General features: G+C 41.2%; 1 protein-coding gene across 2 annotated transcripts; it reads right to left on the bottom strand.

Moving 5' to 3' along the window:
* Nucleotides 1–3,283: 3,283 nt before the first annotated feature.
* LOC141783044 (AP-2 complex subunit alpha-2-like) lies at nucleotides 3,284–25,542 on the bottom strand. 2 transcript variants are annotated; one of them, XM_074659970.1, is made up of 23 exons: nucleotides 25,338–25,542; nucleotides 20,845–20,913; nucleotides 19,742–19,884; nucleotides 19,401–19,594; nucleotides 18,354–18,483; nucleotides 16,672–16,773; nucleotides 16,464–16,572; nucleotides 15,657–15,807; nucleotides 15,103–15,271; nucleotides 14,860–14,997; nucleotides 14,592–14,774; nucleotides 14,272–14,369; nucleotides 13,010–13,241; nucleotides 12,549–12,713; nucleotides 12,198–12,287; nucleotides 10,909–11,042; nucleotides 9,519–9,601; nucleotides 8,528–8,616; nucleotides 7,840–7,964; nucleotides 7,634–7,750; nucleotides 6,895–6,964; nucleotides 5,503–5,637; nucleotides 3,284–5,409 (listed from the first exon to the last, which is right to left on the bottom strand). In XM_074659970.1, exons 1-23 carry the CDS (start codon nucleotides 25,402–25,404, stop codon nucleotides 5,332–5,334), a joined length of 2,871 nt encoding a protein of 956 aa, XP_074516071.1. In that variant the 5' UTR covers nucleotides 25,405–25,542; the 3' UTR covers nucleotides 3,284–5,331. The 2 variants fall into 2 exon arrangements, with proteins under 2 accessions (XP_074516071.1, XP_074516082.1); XM_074659981.1 differs by lacking the exon at nucleotides 12,198–12,287.
* Nucleotides 25,543–26,940: the final 1,398 nt, after the last annotated feature.

Below are 26,940 nucleotides of genomic sequence, written 5' to 3'. Positions count from 1 at the left end.
TTCCCAATATTTTTCAAACCTTTTTTTTCAGACATTTTTTTTTACGGTCTTTTTTTCATACTTTTTTTTATTTTTAACGTTTTTCAGACATTGTTTAGACTTTTTTTGGGGAAATCTTTTTCAGACTTTTTTTTCGGACATATTTCAAACTTTTATTCGAACATTTCTCAATTTCTTTTTCAAACATTTTATAAAATAAAATAAATAAATATATATATATAAAAATATATATATATAATTATATATATATATAATTATATAAATATTTTTTTTCTATATAAATTATATATATATATATTTATTTATTTTATTTTATTTATTCTTTGTTTGTATAGGGTAAGTATTTAAACCTTTCATAATACATACAGTATAGTAACAGTAGATAAATCTGCCAGCTTCTTCATTCTCTGACAGCTGGTTTTAATTTCGCCTCTAGGTGGCAGAACAGTGTGTCTCATTGTCACATTGACAGTCATTGCTTAGAGGTTCACATTTTATAGGTTGATGAACAATATATATATTTATATATATATATGGCTGTGGCCATGCTGCTTCAGTTGGTGCTGAAGATCGCAAGACAGCTGGGACCACAATCACCAAGAAAACCATTGGTAACACACTACGCCGTAATGGATTAAAATCCTGCAGCGCCCGCAATGTCCCCCTACTCAAGAATGCACATGTACAGGCCCGTCTGTTTGCAAATGAACACCTCAATGATTCAGAGAAGGCTTGTTTCTCTCACAAGATCTGGCAACACTGAAAGTCTTAAGCCTACTCTTACATGTGGAGAGGGTGTCTGCCTACCGGACTGAAACTGGGAGCTGGTTCCACAGAAGAAATCTAATTAATCTTTTTCCATTTATAAGAAAGCAAAAATATGTTTTAATTTGTTTACAAGGCTGATTTTTTTTATTTCTAAAAACAACTTTTGGATGTTGAAATGACATTACATTTAAATAGCAACAAGATATCCAGCCGTCTGGCACAGAGACCGAACACTTGTTAGAATAGAAGGCACACAAAAAACACATCAGCATTGTCACAATTTGTAAAGTTTATAATGGTACGGTAACTGACAGTAAGCACTGAGTGTGTGCTGGATTATACCAAGGAACCAAACTAGGTATTAATGTCATGGTTTAGGCCCAAATATCTGCAGTATAGTTGCCTTGTGCTCCACTTGAACACCGCTTTACGTTACAGTCCAGTGAGAAGTGTTGCCACATCAGAGTGACAGTTTCCAGCCCAATCACAACTTAAAAAAACACCCAATTCAATACAAAAACAGCCAAAATCATCAATGCCAGCAAAACCATATTACATGTGCAATAGAAAACACATCATGAGCATACAAAGCTTCATATCTGCATCAAATAACCAAAGATAAATGTTAGATTAACAGGTTATCGCAACCTGCAAAGAGTGCAGTCAGACAATCAAATACACAAATTCTCATTTCAATGTCACCGATGAGGACGTTAAGGTAAGTACCTCCCTTATCCCTAACCACCACTGAATACAACTCATGCCAATCAAATATTTCTCAAATTAAATGAGTCAATGATATGAGTGAACACAACAAAGTTTACTGAATATTGTATCTGTGTTTTTGACCATAAAATGGCAGCTTGTTTGGTAATATTGTTTTCAAAATATATCCAAAACACCAATTGTTGACAAAAGCAGCCTAAATTGCATCTAGATTTAAGTGAAGGTGAACAAATACAATATTATTACACGGCTTTGTTGAATACTAGATTCTGAATGGTCGATCCCAGCGTTCTACGGTCTGTTATTTCTCTATAACAGACCGTTGCTATGTATAACAGACCGTTGCTATGGCAGCAGTTCTGATGTCGGACTCTGGCGGACCGTTTTTGTGTCAAATTATTGATTTCTTAAGTAAGTAGCCGTGTCATAAGCGGGATAATGTACAGCTAGTGGGTTTATTTCACAATAATGACCGGCTCGCTGTACATTATCCCTTACTTATTACCCGAATTAGGTTCATGGCAGAGACCGTGAGGCTGGTAACTGGTTAAGATTGGACTAGATGAAAAGCCATCTGTGGCTTGTATTTTGGTGGCCCAATTTGGACCCTGGGGTAAACCATTAATGTGAGCAATACCGGACAAAAATATGAAAACAAGACCCGTAGCTGCTTTAAAAACTGCATTAACTGTTTGTTTTTTTGGAAACTAGCTGTAAACACAACATTGACATAATCACCTTATAAAGACCCAAACAAATTGCAAATTTGTTAGCTAACAGTAGCTTCATTACACATCCGGCTAATTCTGAGCAACATCAGCTTTTCATTGGAGTCGTGTTTCCAGCAACCTAGCTAATAAAAGTCCAATATTTTGTTTGGTTTGTCCGTCCGAGTAACACCTCTGACATTAAACATGTATTCATTGGACCTTTCCGTGGTACTGTATCCAAAGCAGGATGGAAAGAACATCAGTGCTTGTTGTCAAGTGGTCATTCACAGCTATACTTTGTTCTATTTATTGTTAAAATATATGAAATTTCCTCCCTTGACATTCATAAAAAAAACACAGTTGCACCTCCCCTAATTTGTTTTCTTGAAATTAGAGTGCTCCAGGGATGACGCCTTTTTGTAGGCCAACCAGGAAATAAGCATCGCCCTGGTTCCCTCGGCAGAAAGCCAATTGGATTGTTCCTTTTGGTTTTGGATTATTGCAGAAAATAAGACCTTATTTCATGCATCGAACTAAAAACCAATTAAAAAAACCCATTGACTTCCAGACGAGGGAACCAGAAGTGCTAAAATGCAAACTCATTTCTGTGTTTTAGGACTCATTCCTGTAGCACTCTATAAGCTGCTGAACAACAGACGGCACAGATATGATTATTATATCCTACAAGACATAAATGGATGAATGGTTATGGGTTAAAACATGGTAACATCACAGTAAAGCTTCTCAGGTCCAGATACCCTTATTCATGAATCGGCCAAAACCCTTTTAACACAATCTACAAAGATTTATTCTTACATTCTTTACATTTTATTCTTACAGTCTTGTTAATTTTCATCAATATTTCTGAATGAAAGCTCTTTAAAAGAATAGTTTGTCTGTTAAATATGAAGCTACAGTCAACAGACGGTTTTATGGGGGGTCATGACTATTTCTATTTGCCGGGCACAATGACTTCCTGGAGTCTTGCTGTCACACATAACCCCCTTTTTAAAACCACAGCTTGTCGTTTGTACGCTGCTTTAGAGGCGGCGGTAGGGAGATTTCTTCAGACAAAGCGAGTCTTTATGCTGAGCATCAAATATGCCATCAAGGATTATGGTAAAAGTACATTTTATAAAAACAGAAAATACATCGTATGATATTGAAATATAGAAATATTACCAGTTTGGCAGTGTTCTGTGAATAAATGCATTTAGGTGATAGTAGTGTGACAGTGTGGCAGTGCTTTAGACTATACATATACATCTTTTAGTCTATTTGAAGGCTGCTGTTGAAAGAGTAACAAAAGTTCACAGGCACAACTGTGTGGAGATAAAGAAATCAGATGATGGATTTCATAAATATCAGAAATTGATATCCTTTTGCTACCTAGTGTTATGTTTTTTTGCCATTTTATTGGAGCGCCTGAATTCTATGTGTAAACGTTACGGACAATGTAGCTCAAAGATTCCCACCACAGAACAAAAATTGTAGCATCCAAAGTCTATTATCTGCTCAAAAATACCACAATGTAAAGCTTTGCTTTTCCTCCTGAGATGTCAGACGTGTAAAATTGGTGAAATAAGTAAGAAATCTGACATTGAAGTAAATGTCCTCTCATCTAAATCTCTCTGTACGGAAGCCCTGAGAGGCAAGTGAGAAATCAAGTCTGATCTAAATTGTTTTCTCTCCTCTGTTTATGACTTAAGAACAGGTGAAAAAAGCAGCTTTGCCTGAATAATCTTTCTAAGTTCCTTAAAAGAAATTTTCTATCTGTGAAACAGGTGAAAAAAAATCTTTTGTCTGAGTTTTAATGCACTGTAAAAATGAGGCACATAATACGTGTTGGCAAGCTGTGTAAAATAAAACTCACCTTGAAGAAAACTAGGGCTGTCAAAGTTAACGTGATAACGCGTTTACTCAAATTTGTTTTAATGCCACTAATTTCTTAGAGTACTAAGATACTGGCATCATAAGAAACTAGAAAGAACCTAAGGAATCCAGTGGTACCAACCTGGTAATACCAGCATGTGGCGAAGGAGGTTAAATAACGCTTCAAACTTTGGCGAGGAAAAAACTGTCATGGCCATTTTCAAAGGGGTCCCTTGACCTCTGACCTCAAGATATGTGAATGAAAATGAGTTCTATGGGTACCCATGAGTCTCCCCTTTACAGACGTGTATTTATTGATTTCCAATAATAAATATATATATTTATTAACACTCCCATGTTAATAAGGGTATTAAATACTTGACTTTTGAACAGATACAAAATTTGTGATTAATCGCGATTAACTATTTTAATCAACTGACAGCCCTTAAGAAAACATGAATGCTTTTAGTCCTATTTAGAACATGGAGTAGTGTTGGTACTTCAGCCTCTGGTGGCCAAAATGAGTATTACAATGACAAACAGAAAAATTATCCTGGCAAAACATTTTTTTCCCACCTCTTTCATAGATGAAAAAAATAATAATTAAGGAACTTAGAAAGATTATCCTGCAAAAGTTAGTTTTTCCTTAACACGGGAGAGAAAACAATTTAGATTAGACTTAGAAAATAGATCACCAGATTTGTTTTTTCTCACATGCTTCTCAGGGCTTCCGTAGCTCTAATTAATGGGATCTAAATGTTTTACCTAACGAGTGCAAAACGGGGTGAGAAGTCGAGGAAAGCTTCCCGGTTGTGTGCAATATTTCTTTGGAGCACTACAAGAATACATGTCTCATAGAAAGGCTATAAGAACAACTGAAATCATTGTTGAGATCATTGGTAAACTTGGGATCTTAATGACATTTTCAACCACCTCATTCTCAATAATGCTTCCAAACTGAATGTTTGGATAGAAAAAGGCAGTACCCAAGCTCCGAAAACACACCATTTCAAAACTGTTCAGAACTCTGCCAACATGTCGGCGAAGGCGCTCAGCGTTGAGTACACAAGGCGGGTTTAAAGCAGTGATATATTAGTAAAGCTATGTGTGAAAAATACATTTCAATTCATTTACATGTGGAGTAAGGCAAATAATAATAAAAAAAAAAAAGAATTTACACTGTACAATACATCAGGTCCTATCTAAAGAGAGACTAGGAGAGTGAAGGTGTTGAAATGCTGGTGCTGTGCTGAGACTAAAACTGGTCAGAGAGCAGATCACACAGTCTCTGAGACACAGACTCCCTGCTGGTCCGGAGGGTGAGACGGTACATCTGAATAGAAAACACACACACGCACACGCACACAGTTACACAGGCTATATGATGGTTCAATACAAGGATGAGTGAGTGTGTGTGTGTCTTTACCTCGGCTTGTGGGTTGGGCTCCAGTCTGAGGAGGCAGCCCACCTGAGTGTTCTTAGTGTGAATGACTCCAGCTCCAACAAAGTTTGTAGGATTAGGATCCACCCCGTCCAGCAGAGCTACACCGAAACCTAAGATCTACAAAATAAAACAAAAACTTTATCATTATACAGTATGTACACAACTAGAATAAGGCCTACCGCCTCGTGGCTGTATGCCTCCGCCAACCAGTCGAGTGTCAGTGAAATGCGTATACTGTACAATACGGTTACTATTTTTCCTTGTGTTTGTACATCTCATCCATGTCTGCTGCTCGACAGTTCATTCTTGACTTTGGAAACAGCGGTTGACAAAACAATCTCCACTCAATGTCCACTTACTCATTTGTTCTATTTAGATTAGATCCTTATGGGCAAAGTTGGCACCTGCCATCAGTGTATGAATGTGTGTGTGAATGGGTGAATACCGACATGTAGTGTAAAGCGTTTTGAGTGGTCGGAAGACTAGAAAAGCGCTATATAAATGCAAGTCCATTTACCATTCTGTTTATTTTAAGCCATGACATGAATGAGAAATCCTATAAGTGCTAAAAAAAATGAAAAGTTTCATGTCAAATGGATTTGGACTTGGACTTATATAGCGCTTTTCTAGTCTTCCGACCACTCAAAGCGCTTTACACTACATGTCAGTATTCACCCATTCACACACTGATGGCAGAGGCTACTAAGGTGCCAACTTTGCCCATTAGGATTTAATCTAAATACTCATTCACACACCGATGGCTATGCCTCCGGGAGCAATTTGGGGTTAAGTGTCTTGCTCAAGGACACATCGACATGTGACCCGGAGCAGCCGGGGATCGAACCACCGACCTTCCGATTGGTGGACAACCTGCTCTACCCTCTGAGCCACAGCCGCCCTACTGAGCAAATCTGCGTAAAGCTCCAAAACAAGCAAGTTAGCGGGAAATCAAACTGAAAAAAGCCCTGTGTTCAATTAGCACAGGGGGGCTGCGTTGGTGGGGGGCGTGTTGTTTAAGGTAACACTTCATTTTTAAAGGTCCGAAAAATGTCAAGGTAATTAGGTGATAATTAGCAAGTAACCTCTTTGAAATTTCTTTGGAATTACTGCCAAATTACCCCAACATTTAACTCAACATTTATCAAAGATTAAAAACGACTGTAGGTTTGTGCAAAATAACACAAAAAAGGGTCAAAAACGGCATCGCCATTTTTCAGAAAAGCTGCTATAAATTCAGCACTACAACGCATCAAATCATTCATGCAGATTTGTCTCTATGATGTGGATGTAGAGTGGTTAATCAGCTCACACTGGAGCATGTCAAAATGAGTTAATGTACAGCTTAGCAGTTCCCTTAAATAAGAGATTCTTTACCTTGGCATTGGTAACATCTCTGTCCATCGGGTGTTTGGCTTTGAAGATTGTCTGAACCTCCTGCTGAGGACTGAGGACACAGAGAAGAGAGAGAAGATAAACACTTATCGCCAGGACTCCATAAAATGTCCACACAAATTCCCATTTCACAAAGTCAAAGTTAACATATTCTAACTGCTTGTTTCATCCAACCCACGGTCCAAAACCCAAAGATAATTTGCCATGTTTTTGCGCACATTACATTAACCCCTTAAAACCTCGAATGGCCCGACCTCTATTCTGTCTTTCTGAGGTTGTTGTGGGCTGAATTTTTAATCTAGTTCTACGCTCTTAAACACTTTCACAATTTAATTCATTTATTAATTCAGTTGTATTTCTTAGTAATGACTAGAGCTGCATCTCAAATTAATCTTCCAGCTTTCAGATGATGTACACCACTTCTATGTGACATCTACTGCTGACTATTTATCTACCACTGAACATCCCCTGTCTCCCACCCCTCTTAAAAAAGAGGGTGGATGGTTAAAACATGGTTAACACCTTCTGATAAGAACAGCCACTGTTGACCTACTGTATGACAATACTAACTAACAACTAAAGACCTTTCAGCCATAAAACAGACTAAATATATAGTTGACTTTCAGATCATTGTTGATCCGATGAAATTGAACGACATCTCAAACAGTTAAAGAAAGAGACGAATGCTGACAGGAGCCATGAGACGGTGGTGAGAACTTACACTCCGAGCTGTTTCCAGCGTTGGAAGAAGTCTTGGGATGTCATCTCTGTCGGCTGAAAAAACTTGTTGAGCATCACAGGGAGCTTCACTCCAATGTTCTGAAGAGTTCCACCGTATCTGTCCACACACACATACAGTCGGATATTAGCACACATAGAACTGACTAAAACACAGGAAAGAAATGAAGTGTGCATTCAGACACCAACCTGAACTGGATGTTGAGTACCGGCGCTTCTGTGAAATCTGTAACACACTCGATGTTGATGATCTGCTGGAGCTGAGCTCCGCCTTCTACTGTGGGGTCTACCGGCTTAGCGTGGACATTAATCTGTGGAGACGATAGGTCAAGGATTCTACAGACACCTCAGGTACACTAGCATACATCCCAACATATCTATAGCAGCTTTGGAAAGTATTCACACCCATTCACATGGTCAGTTTTGTCTAATTAGGGTTCAAGCCGATTTGTTATTATTCGTTGTCTGCCGCAGCGGCTCAATTTCCCGTGAGCTGGAATGAGCTAGAAACATGAAACTTGTTGTAATGGTCCTTTAGAGGAATTTCAGCAGGTAAAATGGACTGAGTGTGCTATAATCTGTCAGATATAATCCTCATGAATGAAATCAAACCATTCTGAGACAGAAAAAAACTTCCAGTCACAAGGTAGGAGCTGCAATCAGTTTCTGAGAGGTGTTATTATTATTCGTTGTCTGCCACAGCAGCTCAATTTGCCGTGAGCTGGAATGAGCTAGAAACATGAAACTTGGCACAAGAACTGGAAATGATGTGCATGTGCTTCTCAAGAAATATGACCCCAATCAGTGCTTCCTGTGGGCTGGAATGGCACAAACTAGTCTGTAACAAGTAGTTACCAAGCAGTGGAAAAAGGATATGAGTCTTGAGTGTGTCGCTAGTGGTCACCGATGAAGTGTAGCTGAGGAACTGGGTAGATGTCTTGTTGCCGCAGAACACATAAATGCGACCTGTGAGACGACAGCAGGTAAACTATGTTTGAGTTCATTCTTTTTGAAGTAATCACATGTGACCAGCACCCACAACATATAATTACTAGGGCTGTCAAACGATTCAAATAGATAATCACAATTTTTTTATCTGTGCAAAATGTATCTTAAAGGGAGATTTGTCAAGTATTTAATACTCTTATCAACATGGGAGTGGGCAAATATGATGCTTTATACAAATGTATGAATATATTTATTATTAGAAATCAATTAACAACACAAAACAATGACATATATTGCCCAGAAACCCTCACAGGTACTACATTTACCATAAAAAATATACTTAAATCATAACATGGCAAACTGCAGCCCAACAGGCAACAACAGCTGTCAGTGTGTCAGTGTACTGACTTGACTATGACTTGCCCCAAACTGCATGTGTTTATCATAAAGTGGGCATGTCTGTAAAGGGGAGACTTGTGGGTACCCATAGAACCCATTTACATTCACATATCTGGAGGTCAGAGGTCAAGGGACTCCTTTGAAAATGGACATGACAGTTTTTCCTCGCCAAAATGTGGCGCAAGTTGGAGCGTTATTTAGCCTCTTTCGCGACAAGCTAGTATGACATGGTTGGTAACGATGGATTTCCTTATATGATGCCAGTATCTTCACTCTAGCTTTAAAACTGAGCCTGCTACAGTCTAAAAATCACAAGTTGCGTTAAAGAAATTAGTGGCGTTAAAGTTAACGCAAATTAATTTTGACAGCTCTAATAATTACTAAACGCAGTCTGCATCTTTTCATTTCTAAGTCTAGCCTTTCAGAAGTATCCTTTAAAAATATCTGATGACATTTCCTCAAAAGTAACTGATGCAGAACTCAAGCACATTGGAGACAAATAGTGTTATAAAGCTGCTCACCCAGGTTCTGCCTGTACTCAGCCTTCAGTCCAATCTGCATCAGCTGGTTCTCAAAGATAACACCGTTGTTCTTACAAATAAACCTGGAATTCATAAGCACACATTTACAATGAAGACCTTTGAGAACTTCCATCTTTGTTTAATATAAAATATCTTAAAAGTTTGCACTTCATCAACCCACATGGTTGGTTAACGGCAAACTGTAACGCTAGCAGAAGATTTTCTCAGATGTGGAAAAGGGCAAAAAGGGGATTTCACACTCATGAGTTGCAGCCAGGCAGTTCAGATATGTACATATAGAATATATTAAAAAGATAGTTTGGATTATTTTGAAGTGGGGTTGTATGAGGTACTTATCCATAGTAAGTGTATTACCTACAGTAGATGGAGTTTGGAGAAACAGACAGGAGTTACAGGACGGGAGCAAAGCAATGTTCTGCTGTGGACGGGGGCAGCAGCAGAACAGACGTTAGACACCGAAAACAAAACAATATCAGTTTTAGTGTACGCTATATTTAGAATATTTTCACCGCTTTACCTTGCTGTCAGACAGCCCTTTGCAACGGGGAACTGAAGCAGTTATATCCATCATCATGCTCTCTTCAAAGCCACCGGACTTCATCGACAAAAACAGTCATTTTATCTCGTAGAACAAGGGAGTTGCTGGTCTTCCGCTGCCTCGATCGGTTAGTTTGTCTGTGTTATTGTGTGAATTTGGTGTTTTAAAAGGTTAGTTTGGATTCACCAAAGTCACACAAAGATAACTGCTTCAGTTCCCCATTGGAAAGGGCTGTCCGACAGCAAGATAAAGCGGTGAAAATACTCTAAATATAGCGTACACTTGCACTGATATTGATTCCTTCAGGTGTCTAAAATACGTTTTGCTGCTGCCCCCGTCCACAGCAGTACATTGCTTTACTCACGTACTGGTACTCCTGTTTGTTTCTCCAAACTAGAGGCATGCCGACCGTCATCTACTGTAATAATAATAATAATCTTTATTTATATAGAACCTTTCAAAACGCAGTTACAACGTGCTTTACAATAAAAACAGAACACATTTAAAACACAACGGTAATGAAATTTACTAAAAACCAAAAACTAAACACATAAAAACCGAGAGAGTAAAACCACTGAAATATCATAAAACATAAATAAAATCAGAGGCGACAGAGTTTGCAGCCCTGTTCTCTTCAGGCAGTCACTGTAGGTAATACACTGACTATGGATAAGTACCTCACTTCAAAACACCCAAACTATGCTCTGCAGTCTGGATATTGACTCCTGTGTGTCATCCAACTTTCTTTTTAATATTTAATGCAAGGTGGAGTACCCTACAGGATGTGTAACCACACTAATTTCATGAACCAAGCTCTCAGTAAAGTCCCACCTGGAAAAGTTTTCCTCGGACACATCTGCGGATGCAGGGCTGGAGATGTCAGACAAGACATCAACTAGCAGACTGGCTCCTGATGGAGGGGGGGAGTTCAGATTCAGCAGGTCTGTGAAGGGGTGGGCGGCACCCTGGGAGAGAAACATCAGCAAACATCCACTTTAACACACGGTATCCACAAACAAAGCACACTAACATACAATTACTAAATAAATATGAGGCCACAGTGCCAGGCTATATACAATCCCAACAGAATCTATTTAATTCTCTGCTTTCTAAAGCTTGAACATTGAAGTTGAACTGAAGCTTGAATTCACTTTTTGAGTAATGAAATTAGGGCTGTCAAAGTTAACGCGATAATAAGGCATTAACGCAAATTCGTTTTAACGTCACTAATTTCTTTAACGCATCAATGCAATCGACCTTTCGGAGATTGTAACGGCTTCATTTTTCGCAAAGGAGGTTAAATAACACTCCAAACTTATGCTACATTTTGGTGAGGAAAAACTGGCATAGCCATTTTCAAAGGGGTCCCTTGTCCTCTGACCTCCAGATCAGTAAATGTAAATGGTTTCTATGGGTACCCACGAGTCTCCCCTTTACAGACATGCCCACTTTATGATAATCACATGCAGTTTTGGGGCAAGTCATAGTCAAGTCAGCACACTGACACACTGACAGCTGTTGTTGCCTGTTGGGCTGCAGTTTGCCATGTTATGATGTGAGCATATTGTTTTATGCTAAATGCAGTACCTGTGAGGGTTTCTGGACAATATCTGTCATTGTTTTGTGTTGTTAATTGATTTCTAATAATAAATATATACATACATTTGCATAAAGTGAGCATATTTGCCCACTCCCATGTTGGTAAGAGTATTAAATACTTGACAAATCTCCCTTTAAGGTACATTTTGAACAGATAAAAAATGTGCGATTAATTGCGATTAAATATTTTTAATATTTATATATTGACAGCCCTACTTTTTTTGTCTTTTATTTATATTCTGGAAAAGCAAATCACCAGTATTAGATCGGCTGTATTTAATAACAATAATCACAGTGGTCAATATCTGGTCTCGAATGTCTTGACCACAGAATCCTAAAACAAACCTCTTCGGAGCTGGTTTATGTCAGAAAGCAGAGAGCAAGTGGAAAGAACAATGACGAGCAGGGGAGCTTCTAATATAATTTAGGATATATAAGAGACAAAAGTAGCTGCCACTCCAGTGGTAATGAATGATTATGTAATTTATCATACTATGTGTTGTCTCTAGCTATCAGTATACCATGGTCCCAGCAGAGAGCATGGTGGGACTAGAGGAGACAGGGCGAGGTCTGTTGGTAGGAAGAAGGTCTGCCACCAGTGAAGGAGAAGACTGATGGAGAGAAAGAAAAGAAAAGGAAGAGAAAGAGGAGAAGGATAGAGGGGTAAAGAAGGAAGGAGAGAAGACAAGCAAAGGTAAAGATCAAGGAAATGGTAAAATAGAAGAAAGATAAAGCAGTAATGAACAATATATAATAATAAGTAGAATATGTTTTCTTTACTTGTTAAGAATGAATGTTTTTCCTGGGTGGGGTTTGAATACAAAAATCTCAAGTTGTACAGGCTAGATTTCAGTGCACCACTGCGGGGTTACCTTGTTTGTGTCTTCGGTGTTGTCGCTGTGCTCGGTGCTGCCGTTGACGTTCCACCGGGGATCGTCGATGTCTGGCAGGTTTCCTGGGCCCTTCTTCTTCTTCAGCTTGGCCAGGATTGACGACTCTCTCTCTGGGAAAGGAGGCATCTCTTCTAAGACTGTGGCCTGTAGAGGGGACACGGAGAGGGAGACGGTACCGTAAAGCTTCAGGCCTGGGCAACACAGACAGCTACTGCACCACTGTCCAATTAGCAATGGATAGATTTCACAAATCTAGTTGTTAGAAAGTGTTTCATGTCTGCCATAACAGCGTCTCAATCTGGCTATGAGCGCGTTCACACGAAAGGGGCGGTGTTTGCAGCATATGACATTGTGATCTGTGTCTGTGAAAGTTTGAATGTGTGTGAGACTGATAAGAGTTCGGTGTAATCAGTATTTTAATTACAGTAAAACTCACTAACCAGTATGTCAGTGCTGGCGATGCAGCTGAGCCTCAGGTACTCGATAGCTCTCTGCTGAAGCTCCACGTCAGCATTGCGGAGCTGGCTGTCTGAGCGCAGCACGTCTTGGATCGTGCCCTTCACTTCTGGAAACAAGTTAATGAACTTGATGTAGGCCGACAGCAACAGCGCCCGGGTCGGCACGGAGCACAGGTGGAACTTGGAGTGGAGGAGGTTGAACTGGACCAGAGGGCTGGAGGAGAAGACAACACGACACTGTAAAACCTCCAAACATTCAGGTTCAGCTCAATATTACCCTTGTATATTAAGCTCCTTCTGCTCATTTCTTATGGTAAACACGGCACCATGTTTAGTTTGAAGACAACATATTGGTGTCAGCAGTATTTGTTTGAAATACTTACATATTTTCTCACTTAACAGACAGGTCACTCCAAAATCAAAAATGTGTCTTTTTCCTCTGTCCCTGTTACTCTCAGAAGTGTCCCCGTTACCGTCCCCGTTACTCTCAGAAAAGTGTCCCCGTTACCGTCCCTGTTACTCTCAGAAAAGTGTCCCCGTTACCGTCCCCGTTACTCTCAGAAAAGTGTCCCCGTTACCGTCCCTGTTACTCTCAGAAAAGTGTCCCCGTTACCGTCCCCGTTACGCTCAGAAGTGTCCCCGTTACCGTCCCCGTTACGCTCAGAAAAGTGTCCCTGTTACCGTCCCCGTTACGCTCAGAAAAGTGTCCCCGTTACCGTCCCCGTTACGCTCAGAAAAGTCTCCCCGTTACCGTCCCCGTTACTCTCAGAAAAGTTTCCCCGTTACACTCAGAAAAGTGTCCCCGTTTAGCTCAGAAAAGTGTCCCGGTTACGCTCAGAAAAGTGTCCCCGTTACCGTCCCCGTTACGCTCAGAAAAGTGTCCCCGTTACGCTCAGAAAAGTGTCCCCGTTACGCTCAGAAAAGTGTCCCAGTTTAGCTCAGAAAAGTGTCCCGTTTAGCTCAGAAAAGTGAGGTCTGAGAGTAACTGGGATACTTTTCTGGAAGAGACGTTGCTGTTGAATTTTCAAAATGTCATCTTCAATGCTGTTAGCACCAAAAACTAAATTCTACTCAGATATCCCAAAACTTGGAAAAATAAAACCCAAACCATCTGCATGGCTGAATACCGCTTGGAGCTAGTGAGAACATTTTTTTTTTTTTTAAACCAACCCTGAGCTGAAACACCAACTGAACTCAAGCAAAAAAAATATATGATATTCAAAAAAACAGTGGCTGTTGTTTACCTGGAGCGTGAGTCACCAGCAATGAGGTTGCCAAACTCTCCCAGGATGTAACCTCCCACCTTAACCAGGTTCTCATGGCAGGCGGGAGCCTGCAGGGCCTACAAGTGATCACAAGGCATAACGACATTAGGAATTCACAGCCAGCCAACATTTTCTATGTATACCTCAACATAGTGCAGCAACAAGGATTCAATCCCTCATTGGTTTCTATGGCTGCACAATTAATCTAATATTAATCGAAATAACGATTTTGGCTTCCCACAATTAATGGGAGGCAGTCAACTGATCTGTGACGGCATTAAATAAATCCTCATGCCCACCTCAAAGACGGTCTTGGCTGCATAGCCTTGGACTTCATCTCTGTTGATGACGATCTGGATGACACGATACCACACCTCCTCGCTGACATAGTCACCGGCCATGCGGATGAGGTTGAGAATGGTATCCACGTACCAGGTGTAGTCCACGGCGTATTTCTCTGCCAGGATGGCCACCTTGAGCACCTGAGGAAGAGAAGCAACCGGCTAAGGGGGGGAGCCGCACACACAGAAGGACTAAATGGTGAACAGGCCTGTACTGATGACCCACTATCTCCTCTCTGATCGAGTAGTCGGCGTTCTCCAGGTAGCTTAGCATCTCCGCCACAATCTGCTTGGCATTGCTGCGGTCACACATGGCATAGAGCAGATCCACAGCCCGCTGGCGAACACTCACATCTCGCTCTGTCTGTACAGAAAAACAAACATGAACATGAATATATGACAAATGTCTCACGTTCACATTAACCTTGCAAAAGCTCATCAAAAGTCACACTACTGATGAAGGACTCACCTTCAGAGCGTTGATCACAGTATCTATATGCGTCTTTACTGCCTCGTGAGAAAACTCGGAGCTGGCCAGTGTGCACATGCTCTCCAAAGCCAAATAACGGAGATTGGTTTCCCGGTGCTGCAGAAACTGGCCCAGCTGGTTGCAGGCTCGTACCAACAGGGTGGGCTCACTGAGAGGCAAGACACAACGACTAGCTGCAGACACACATTTCAACATCCAACAACCCACAAAATGCTACACGACAAAAGAATGTGAACTAATGACAGCTGGGTTTACCTCGTGACCTCGATGTGAAGTTTACAGATAAAGCTTAGAGTTCTGTTAATGATGTTTTTAATGCAGCGTTACAGTCTGGTGTCTACAGATTGACTGAAAACTGACATCTAATACAACATGTTGGGATACACACAAGATATGCTAAAAGCCTACCCAGTGACCCCATTTAATCAAAATGTCCTGTTTTTTCGTGTCTAGATCAAACCTCTGTAATTCCATGATATTCCAAGAATTCGACGACCAGCAGAAAGCTTGATATAGTGATTATAACCACCAACCTGTCATGGTGGATGATGAGGGCGATGGCTTCAAACAGAACAGCATTCTTTGCGTTGGAGTGCTGGACCTTCTTGGACTTGGGTGGCTCCTGAGCTTTGTTGAGGATGGTCTCCAGACACTCTGTCAGACGACTTCGCAGCGCTGCGTCCTCTGCAATGACACAGACTATGTTCTTAACGCCTCCTAGCCTTTACTTATCAAATCATTAATTCCAAAATAAGGCATCATTTTTTATATTAACGATGAATCAAATCACTCTATGTAACATCACATTACAAAGAGAGACATTACAGACTTCAACGCACATGTTCCTGGTTTTCTGCTGGATGTCTAATTAAACTCAGGCAATGTTTTTTGTCACCTCATTATCCAAAATAATTAGATAAACTGATATATTATCTCAAAGCTCATTGCTGAATTTTTTTTTTATTACTTTTTGTGCTCTGGTGCCCTCTGGTGTCAAAAATCACTTCATGCAACTGTATTCTTTACTAAAAGGGAAAATGTGTCTGTCCATCTTTAACGGTGGGTGAACATAAGAGGTGAAGGGCATTCAAAATTATACCTTTAACTGGAAGCTCAGGAGAAATGTTATTAGTCTGAATGAGAGGATTTCTGGGTTATCAATATTAGTCAATCTGGAATTATGCCCAGAGAGGATTAATGACATGTGTAACTGTCAATCCAGGGAGTTCCATTAAAGCTGGCTGATTACTACAGACACTACTACAGTTTTCACAGGTGATGCTACTGTGTGTTTCTACGCTGGGTCATAATTTCTCCTGCAGAACTGTACTGTACCATACCAGGTGGAGGGTAGCACTGTAGCAGGCGCAGCAATTTGACGGACAACCACGGTGCAGCAACAAAGTAGTACGTGTAGTCCTGTAGGTCGATGGATGCCGAAGTCACGATCTGGACGAGCAAGGACAAGATAACACATTAAAACATCAGATTTTCTCTTTGACCTCAGTGAGATTAAGATATCATGTGAAGTTAGAGAAAGACACTCACCCTACTGAGCCTGGCCACAGCCAGTGAGATGGATGTTTTGAATTCCTCAGGACTCTTCTGGGCTAGAGTGGTAATAAGGCTGGCGGCTGCTGTTACCACTCCCTGACAACAGACAGACACACCTTTATATAAGAATTATAGCTTACCAACTGACATATTATTTCATCATCCTGGGGAACTGGGTTTCAGGTTCAGAGTGAGCTGACCAAAGAAACAGACGCCGCATCCCAAAAACATAATACATACTAATTCTATACAGTATGTACTACATACTAACCATCACAGTATACTGTTTTAGCAGTTAGTACACCAGAAAATCAACATACTTTACCATTTCATACTAACAGGAAATGATACAGTACGTGTACATTTTTCCAGCTCTGAGCAACTCCATTTCCTTTGTGCATTGCATTGTGGGAGAATAGTGTGCATCACTCAAACACACTAATAAAATCGGCTGTATTTGGTGTGCATACTGTCTGCTTTGAGTATACTCTGTCACTCGGTGAACACTAGGGCTGTAACGGTTTGTGTATTTGTGCCAAACCATCACCACACAGGAGTCACAGTTTAGTGCATGCAGAATACATGGGATGTAGATTGATGTATATAATGCGGAACCAAATTTACAAGCTAAAATGTTTTTTAGCTGTACGCCGCTCGCAACATTTGTTAAGGTTAGCACAACAAGCAGATTGGCGTGCGAGTCAGTCACACTACGTTAAGCGCAAATGGAACGCCGGACGTGGAAGACCCGTCTGCGCGTTTCCGGTCAGCTACAACAGCAACAGAGAGAGAGCCGTGTATAAGACGAGGACGGCGTGTCAGTGATGCTCCACCGTTGTAGGAGATGTGAATGGAAACACATATTAACGCATATTCGACGGTATCACCCAGATGTGCCGATCAGCGGGACGAGGAAAAAGCAACCTGTATTTTCTTTTTTATAGCGTAAAGGTACGTGTCCACAGGCTCCGTCCTTTCCACGCTTCCCATTCATTGTCTATGTAAGCAGCCGTGCAATGCATTCTAGTAGCGTGGAGTGGCGATTCGAGAGACGGAGCGTCACGTCGCCTGCGCCTCATTTGCATAAAGTTGAGGTCTAGGGTACTTTATGCAAATCACAGGCGTCCAACGTGACTCAACACCTCTGGAAACTCCCGAGAAACCTTAAAACTAAGCCTTGTCGATACAAAATAAAGACAGATTCAGCAGCTGCACGGCTTATTTCTCGTATAAAATGTTTTCAGAAACACATTTCGGTGAACTATTTCCGTGAAATATAGAAGAAAGTTCATCAAGCGTCCAATGCTGGGATGCGAGGCGATCCCTCGCAATAAAAAACTCCCCTGTGGACACGTACCATAAGAGATGCTTTTCAGTTTTATAGCCTATTATGACCCGTTGCCTTTTGGGAAAGTGTCAGGACAGTGTTCATAGAGGGTAATACAGAAGTGTTTGAAAGGTTTCTTATCTTTATAATGAAAACAGTCTGTCTTTGAAACTACTGTCTATTCAAAATAAATGAGAAAGAAACGGATCCTTATGCATCTGGGTTTTTTTCCGCTGTACCGAACCGTGACTCCTGTGTACCGTTACACCCCCTAGTGAACACACCCCACACTCAAAACTTGCTTAGAATCAGTATGTAGTATGGAAGCGGGACATGGGTACAGTCTTACCAGGTGCTGATCATTAAGCAGATGGACCACTCGTGCTGTCCAATCACCCATGGGCACCAGGTCAGGAGAGGTCCTGTTGAGCCGTAGTAGACATAGTGCCGCACTCTGCTTCACGCTGTCCATCGTGTCCCTGGTAGAGGCAAGTACAAGACAACTTCATTCATCATAATCCAATACATACAATTCAAATGGTCACTGTCACAATTTCACATTTTATGACTAAAACTGGGCATATACTGTACGATTTTAGAAATGTTGTCGTGTAATTCCTGCTCCTACTGTACGAGTAGATCGATTGCGATTGCGAAGCCAAAGCTCACGATTTATGTGCTCACACTGTACGGTCCGATCGTCAGCCACGACCTGAGTGCTCACACTATACGGCTGTTGACCGTTGTCAATAAAGATTAGTTTGAAAGCTCCGAGGCAGGTAAGGTTTGTTTGCTAGCAGAGGTCTGTACGGGTCACAATGCCAACGAGGAAGAAACATGCTGCCTTGATCATCTGTACCATCCTGTCTTCTGAAACGTCTAAAAAAAAGAGGCAGCAGTGTAACGTTATATGGACTCACAGGTGGCGAGGAAAACGTGGACCATTGCAATGGCTTGTCCATTGCAGAGAGAATTGGAGGTAAGCTACCTACGTTTTAGTAGCTATATCTAGTGTAGCCTATATTGTTATCTTGATAGCTACACTCTGATTACTGTAAAAAGAGGAGAAAAAAAGGCGCTGACGTTGGGGAATCGGTACGAGAGTCTGTAGTCGGCCGACCAAAATTTCTGACATGTCAGAAATTCATCCGACTGTCCGACGGCCGGTCAGGAGGAGTTAATCGGTCCTCGGTCCCCCCTGTACACTGCACGGCAAACGACGCTCGACGAAGCTGAAATTCGGTCCGACTCTAAAATGAGTCGTGCGGCTAAAAATTCAGGCCAGAAACGGGCTAAAATCGTACAGTGCATGACCAGCTTAACAGTTACAACTTGGCTTTTTGTTTGAGACTTGGAGCCAGTTAAAATCTCTGTGCATTAATGTGTATGTACAAACCCTGCCACCAAGATGCTGGGGATTTGAGAGGCAAAAGCCTCCGCCATTTCTCTGCTGCCCACATTGGCGATGCAGTGCAGGGCCAGGTTCATGTAGGTCGGGTTGCGGCTGGACAGGTCATTCTTAATGCCGTTGTTGATCAGACGGATCAGGTCGCTGTTAGAGTTCACCAGCACTGAGATGAACAGGTAACCCTGAAAATGGGAACACGGTTTTTAAGTTCAATTCCACCATATAAATAAAAGAAGAAACGATATATGTCAATATATTTGTAAACCCCTTCACACAAACATATGTGCATGACAACTTTAGACACTGGATGAACATGAGGACAAACTTACTATTTGTTTCTCCGTGTACTTGTTGGAGCTGAGGAGGTTGACAGCCTCCATGTGTCCAAAGTCGATATCATGGCCCAGAAGAAAGATAAAGAGCAGCTTGCAGACATACTTTTTTTTACTGTAGCCGTCTAGAGCCTTGTCTCCTATCAACACACATGCAAATACACACACACAAAGATGGAATTGAATGAATGAATGAAATTACAAACGCAGGGGTCAGAAGTTGCCCTGTGAGTAAAGTGGGCCTTCAGTCATTTTATACCAAACAAGTAAGTAATGGAGGACAAGGCATTTTATGTAAGTGATAAAATACAGCGAGCCGCTCATTGTTGTGAAATAAACCCCCGACGTGAAGCATCACCCTGAAGGGGTTTATTTCACAAAAATGACCCGCTCTCTGTACATTATCCCGCTTATTACACGGCTACTTACTTAAGAAATCAATCATTTTACACAAAACTACCACACTTAAAACTGTTCATCCCAAGGGCAAATGCATAACAGGAGCTCCACTGAGGTCTTGGGCTACCCCACAAGGCACTAAAACACAATAGTAAAAAGTGTCAGTCAGTACGCTTGAATCTAAGTGCTTAATGGATTGTCAAACGATGTCTGTAACCTCCCCCCCACCCCCTTTCAAAAAACACATAGGAAAAACAATCACCGTCAAACATATTTGGTCAAACGTTGGCATAAAGCGGTGGCAGGAGAGCACATAGAGATAAGCTAGAATGAACACAGGCCAGACTGCTGGGCACTATGGGCAGAGGAGGCAGCTTAATTCTGGAGCAAACTAATTATAGACAGCGTGGAACAGGTGGCAGGAGAAACAACACCAACAGAGGAGTAAGACAGACACATTGACAGTGAGGTGTGTGAACTAATAACAGAGCAGACACAGAGACAGACGTTAAAAAACTATGAAGAAAACTGGAAAGCCGAGACACAGATGTGTGAGCGAAGCGGATTAAACAGCAACAGGGAAACTTGTGTCATGGAAAGCAACGTTTTTTTTTTTATTCCATTCATCAAACCCACCCCAGCTGTTGCCCTCCATACCATGCACTCAAGTTTGTCCTGGTTAGTCAGAATTGTTCACTTACCTTTAAATTTGGAACGGATATTTGCCAGTTCTTTGTTTATCCTCTTAATCTCTGCCTCTTTACTTTTACCTGCAAATAGATCATGATATTTGTGCATGTTAGTGGTGCTGTGATCACTCAGCGCTTTCAACAAATCATAATTATTCCTTGTTTACACTGCTTTGCTCCTTTTTTACGGGCTGAAAGAAATAAACTACACTTGCTGTGTACATCACAATGAAAGACTGTCAGTTAATACAACGTTATGGCTCTTTTATGTGTTTTTATAGAGGACAGTGGAGCTCCATGATACGGAGACATATCAGCTACACTCAGTGGCCTCTTTATTAGGTATAACTTTATAGCACTGGGTAGGTAGGAGCCTCCCTTTTCCTTCAAAAGAGCCTGAATTATTGGTGTCATGGATTCAACGAGGTGCCGGAAGCATTCCTTTTGAGATTAAGGTCCATGTTGACATAACAGCATTCTGTATCTTGCAATTATGAGATCAGTATCTCATTACCTTGAGATTTTTGTATCTCATAATAAACAAACAAACCCTCTCATTACTATGAGATCTGTATGAGAATCTCTAGTTATGAATGCAGGCATAGGAACTGAGTTTATGGGTTGTTGTGGCAGTAGGGTCATTTAGGAAAGAGCACAGAGATTTTTTGAAAAATGTTAACTATGTTTTGGTGTTGAGGAAGTGGATTGTGGTGAGCGGATCCAAAGAGGGTTTGGCTGGATCGCAGAGGGTGAGCCCTACGAATGCAAAAGACTGTCACTGAGTGACTGAGTGAGGAAGTTACACGATTGGCCTGCAGGAGGGTGGAAAGAGGAGAGGTCACACATCATCAACGCATCATATCTTTGGGATACAAAACACATGCGCAGTCAAATCTGGTCTGCACTCGCCGAAATTGAACCAATCGCAACGCACGACCGCAGCTCCAGTTACACTGCGCATGTGTCACAGTATGCCCCATACCCCAAGACCCGTGTCCTTGATTGGCCGTTGCTCTTTCAAAATGAAAAGGTGGGGAACAGTCCTTTATGCAAATGAGCCCGTCCAGCGCAACGTCTTCCGGCTCACGAAACTTGGACCGAGCTGTCAAACTAGGTGATCTAGTTCTAAAACTAAATGAGATTCAACAGTGGCAAAGCCCATTTCTTTCTAAAATGTTTTCAGCAGTAGATTTTGGTGGATTGTTTAGATGGAATAACAGAAAGTTAATGCCATCCTGTTTCCTGTCAGGTGGATTCCACGATCGGGTATACGTCACCGCTTGAACGGCCAGTTGAGTGGAGCAGCGCGTCCTCTAGTATCCTCGCCCGACCTAGTGGACATGTACCGCTGGATTTAACATTATAGACATGACTACTGACTAACTGTATAAAAATGTAGCCACAAATTCACAGACTGACCGTACATGGTCCAGACATATACTCGGTTTTGACCGAGCCTTGTTGTCTTTTATGAGAGTACGTGTACCAACCTCTTCAGCACAGATGCTGCATCAGCATTAAGTGATCATAAACACCTGTGCTGTGCTATGGCAGATACTGTAGCCACGGCATTGGAATCACATAGCTATGGAAACAGTTTGGGCCCCAAGTGTACTTGCTGACAGCTGCTAACAGGATACCCTGAGACAGGATACACTGAAACAGCAAAACTTCAGCTGGAAACTGTGAAATGACCTAAAGTAGCCGGAACTGGCAAGACAACAAGTAGATCAGTGTAATCTTTGTGTTGTGACTGGACATGCCCAACAAATTACAACGTCTGAGCAATGTTGACATAAACATGTCATCCCCACATCGTCCAAGTCCTCAAACCGAGGGAGCAAATTTCACCAGATTGAGTCATCTCTATCTATCATCCTGTTTTCTCAGGTGGTGATGACTGTTCACATTAAATATTTGTTTTCACAATTATCAGGCAAAGAGGTCATTATTACAAGAAGTATTCTCATCAGGGTCTGAAATTAACTTTTTTCACTTCCTGCCACTGTGACAGGCAAGTATTTTTTTTTGTCTGACACTCAGACATTTTATCTGCCTAAGAAATAACATTTTAGATCTGATGTCATTCAATGTTCGATATATTTTACATAAAAAACATTATATGCACGGTAAATTACAGTGTTCGAATTACACCGTGATTCCGGGGGAGCTCAATTGTTCAAGGTACTGTAGCCTAACCAGTACTGTACTGTACTTTGCTAATGTCATCTATAGTGATTATTTGCATAAAAACACACAATTCAAATGATTATGATTATTTAAATATTTGCTTTGATTAAAAAAAAATCTTGGCAAGCTGCTTAGAGCTATGGTTAGGAAGTTAAACAGGTCATAATTCCCTCTCTATTATCTATTCTATATTGCTGTGATAACATCTCCTACAAACTTCTGGATTTATTCAAGTTACTCGCCAAAAAAACTTAATTTTACGAGATACATTTGAATCATGATAACGTTGTAATTTACCTTCGCCCAATAGTAATTTTTACAGAGCAGAGCTTGAACGTACCATATTATAACTCAATGGCACCTCCGTTAACGTTAGTAGCTCCATTATTTAGCCAAGCAGGACTGTGCTGCCCACCGGCTGCTAACAGGTAACGTTACTAACCATCCTCCTGTTGATTTCAACACAGATTTGTTGTTCACAGTTTAGCATTATCAGGGAAATATAGGGTGTGTCCCCTCAGGTTTAGTAGTAGTAGTAGCACCATGCTTTTGGGCACTTTTTTTTCTCTCTGCCATGGCCCCGGTCCAAAACAAATTGAAACATGATACAACGTGCGTATGTGTCATTACGCATGGGTAACTGTTGGAAAGCATCAATAAGAGGAATCGAGAGTCACAGAGGCATGAAATGCCAAGGAATCGGACAACTAGGAACCGGTTCTCAACGGGAACCGGAAACTCTGCATTCCCATCCCTAGCCTTTTCCCTGCGATTTTACCAGGTAATCTCACGTAAGAATCAGGTAATTTCATAACCTGATTCTCATCATAATAAAGCTGTGTAATTACAAGATCTTTATATAATAACTATATTAATGTTTTGTCCTAATAACAAGATCATAAATCATAATTATGGGATGTGAAAGTCATAATAATGTCTGATTTTCTTTCCCCTTTTTGTGTGAGTGCAATGTTGCTGCCATTCATAAAATGTTTCATAAACACTTTTGGAAAACGGAATTTTTTTTTGTATGTATTTCATTGTATTTATCGGATTGTTTTCCACTGTTTGGTTAGCTTTTTCTGCACATTTTGTGTGCTTTTTGTTGTTGTTTAACTTTTGTTTTATTTTTAAAATTGTGTTAGTTTAGATCTTGCTTCCTTTTTTGTTATTGTTTTTTTTTCTCCTGTGGTTGGGGGGAGGTCCCTTTGTATAAGCCTGTGGCTTCTTGACTTCTCCTGACACATTTCTTGTTTTTCTTTTTCATTTACTGGATTTTGTGCAGTTTTATATATGTGCAAATAAATAAATAAAATAAACATGTAATTCCCATATCTTCCAAATCCGCAAACCAAGGAAGAAATAAAAGCAGATATAACCAGGTTGAGTCATCTCTAACTATCACCTGTTTTCTCAGGTGGTGGTATTCTCATCATACTAAAGCTGTATATAATTACAAGATCTTTATATAATAACTATACTAAAGGTTTGTCCTGATTACAAGATCATAAATCCTAATTATGGGATGTGAAAGTCAACTGTGTAATGTTGCTTCCATTCAATTCCTACTCTGAGCAGCACTCAGCAAAAAGTCTGTGAGTGAGTCTAAAATGCTCCATAAACACTTTTGTGAAAACGGAAATGTTGTTAGGCAACTTATTTGGCAACACTTCTGCCGTGGAGAAATACAGCTTGAATGCACAGTATGAATATGTGATGTGTGGTTTTTTTTGTGTGTGACTCAGTTCCTCTGAAGGCTGAAGGTCTGCAGCTGGACGCGTATAATCAGTGGGAATGTTTAAGCTCTTAGTTGTTGGGCGGTTTCTGAAGAGCTCACTTTTAGGATAGCAAACCTGGCAACCCACAGTAAAAACACCCCACACACAGCTGTTCATCATTAGTGCATTAGTCCTGTTTTTGGACGCAAAACCTGAAATATTCCTCACTAAAACTGTCAGTTTACAATGTGTAAATGATGTTAGAGATAATTCACATTTAAAAACTACAAATTAGAAACAATAAAGACCATAAAAAGCTCAGTTTATCTCCAGTTAGCTGTGCGGTCCACGCCCTTCCACATAGCAACTGGAAGCTAACGGCTAACTAGCCAGCTGAGTGATCGTCTAAACTCACTAATAGTAAAGTTAAAGTTACCAATATTGTGGGTAATAAACAAAAAGAAGCAAAGACACACTTGTTGACATGTTGTGTAAACCAGCCGGCTCCACAGCTGAGCTAAACACCGTTACACCAGCAGCCAGCTAGTTAGCTTGTTCTGAGCCTGAAGAGTCTCTGAAGGTGATAAACAAACTCACAGTTCCTGATGTCAGAGATGAACACGGCCAGGCCTCGCATCCCATCACCTTTAGAAACTGCAGGCATTGTTGTTAACTCCCTGTTGATTCGCTAATGTATTTAAAATAGTCTAACTATATTACAGTAACTTAGTTTTAAAGTTTGCTAAAGCAGCTAGCTGGGTGTTTGTATCGTCGGACAGGGAGCCCCGAGATGTGACGGAGAGACAGGAACCAGACAGAGATGTGAGGGTCGGGAACGAACCGGTTCAAAGAGCCGGCTCTTTACATACATACATACATTTGCATAAAGCAGCATATTTGCCCACTACCATGTTGATGAGAGTATTAAAAACTTGACAAATCTCCCTTTAAGGTAAATTTTGAACAGATGAAAAAATGTGATTAATTGCAATTAAAGGGACTATTTGTAACTTTTTAAGCGTAAAAATGTAGCGGGTCGTCACACATGCGCGTTCGCATATGCGCGCTCGCGTGTGGCTGGAGCCTCGTCTCCGCTGCATGCTCTCCTTCACTCAGAATGCGCGCTACACACTGCAGAAGAGTTAGTTTAGCTCTGAGAATATCTAGTGAATGCACAGGGGACGTTTGTGCAGAAATAAATGCTGCAGTTCCTCCAGACCAACAGAGCTTTCCCGTGTCTTGTGAAGTGACGGAGCTACGTTACCTTCTCGTTACCGACCGGGTGCCGGTGTCTCCTCTGCTCTCCGGCTGCGGGTGGAGAGAGCAGAGGAGACATGCTGCAGAGCACCACTGCAGAGCCCCGCTGCTTCAGCCTGCACTTAGGCAGGAAAAGCCAACACTAGGATCAGATCTAAATCATGTTCATGGAGAGACCTTCGTCTGGTCAGCTAACATTACTGCCAAGCAGCTGAAATATAGAGTGATATTGTGGTTTTAGCTGACGTGTGTCTCCTCACTGTTTTGAGTGATGCTCGTTCAGGTATATTTAGAGCGAGCAAGCGCGAGCCCGACGCTGACTTTCGTTGATTTCACGGCCACAGGTGTCGCTGTTAAGAAGCATTTCTGAAAGTTACAAATAGTCCCTTTAAAAGGACTGTTTGTAAATTTTTACACGTATAACTCTACCGGGTCGGGATCGGAGTCTCCACTCTGCTCCTCTGCCTGCTTGCCTTCACTCACACACCGCGCGCGTTCTCGTGCTCCACTCTTACGTTCATGCGCGCTCACTACACACTGCAGAAGAGTTAGTTTAGCTCTGAGAATATCTAGTGAATGTACAGTGGACGTTTGTGCAGAAATAACTGCTGCAGCTCCTCCTGACCAACAGAGGTTTTCAGTGTCTTGTGAAGTGACGGGGCTCCGCAGAGAGAAACCTAATCGTCTCTGACCGGGTGCCGGTGTCTCCCCTGTTCCCAGCGGTCGGGAGGCTGAAGCAGGAAAAGCCAACACTAGGATCAGCATTGATTCATGGAGAGACCTTGGTCTGATCAGCTAACATTACTGCCAAGCAGGTGAAATATAGAGTGATATTGTGGTTTTAGCTGACGTGTGCCGCCTCACTGTTTTGAGCGATGCTCGTTCATGTCTATTTAGAGCGAGCAAGCGCGAGCCCGACGCTGACTTTCGTTGACTTAACGGC

The sequence above is a fragment of the Sebastes fasciatus genome, chromosome 2 (assembly GCF_043250625.1).
Source record: "Sebastes fasciatus isolate fSebFas1 chromosome 2, fSebFas1.pri, whole genome shotgun sequence".
Lineage (NCBI taxonomy): Eukaryota > Metazoa > Chordata > Actinopteri > Perciformes > Sebastidae > Sebastes > Sebastes fasciatus.
Note: the sequence above shows the minus strand (reverse complement) of the source record. Positions and strands in the feature narration are given on the sequence as shown.

Coding starts and splice junctions, on each gene's coding strand:
- LOC141783044 (XM_074659970.1), bottom strand. CDS start 25,404: ATGCCTGCAGTTTCTAAAGGTGATGGGATGCGAGGCCTGGCCGTGTTC. Junction 12,288..12,548: donor ACACCGAAGACACAAACAAG/GTAACCCCGCAG, acceptor TCTCTCCATCAG/TCTTCTCCTTCACTGGTGGC. Junction 5,638..6,894: donor GAGATGTTACCAATGCCAAG/GTAAAGAATCTC, acceptor TTTATTTTGTAG/ATCTTAGGTTTCGGTGTAGC.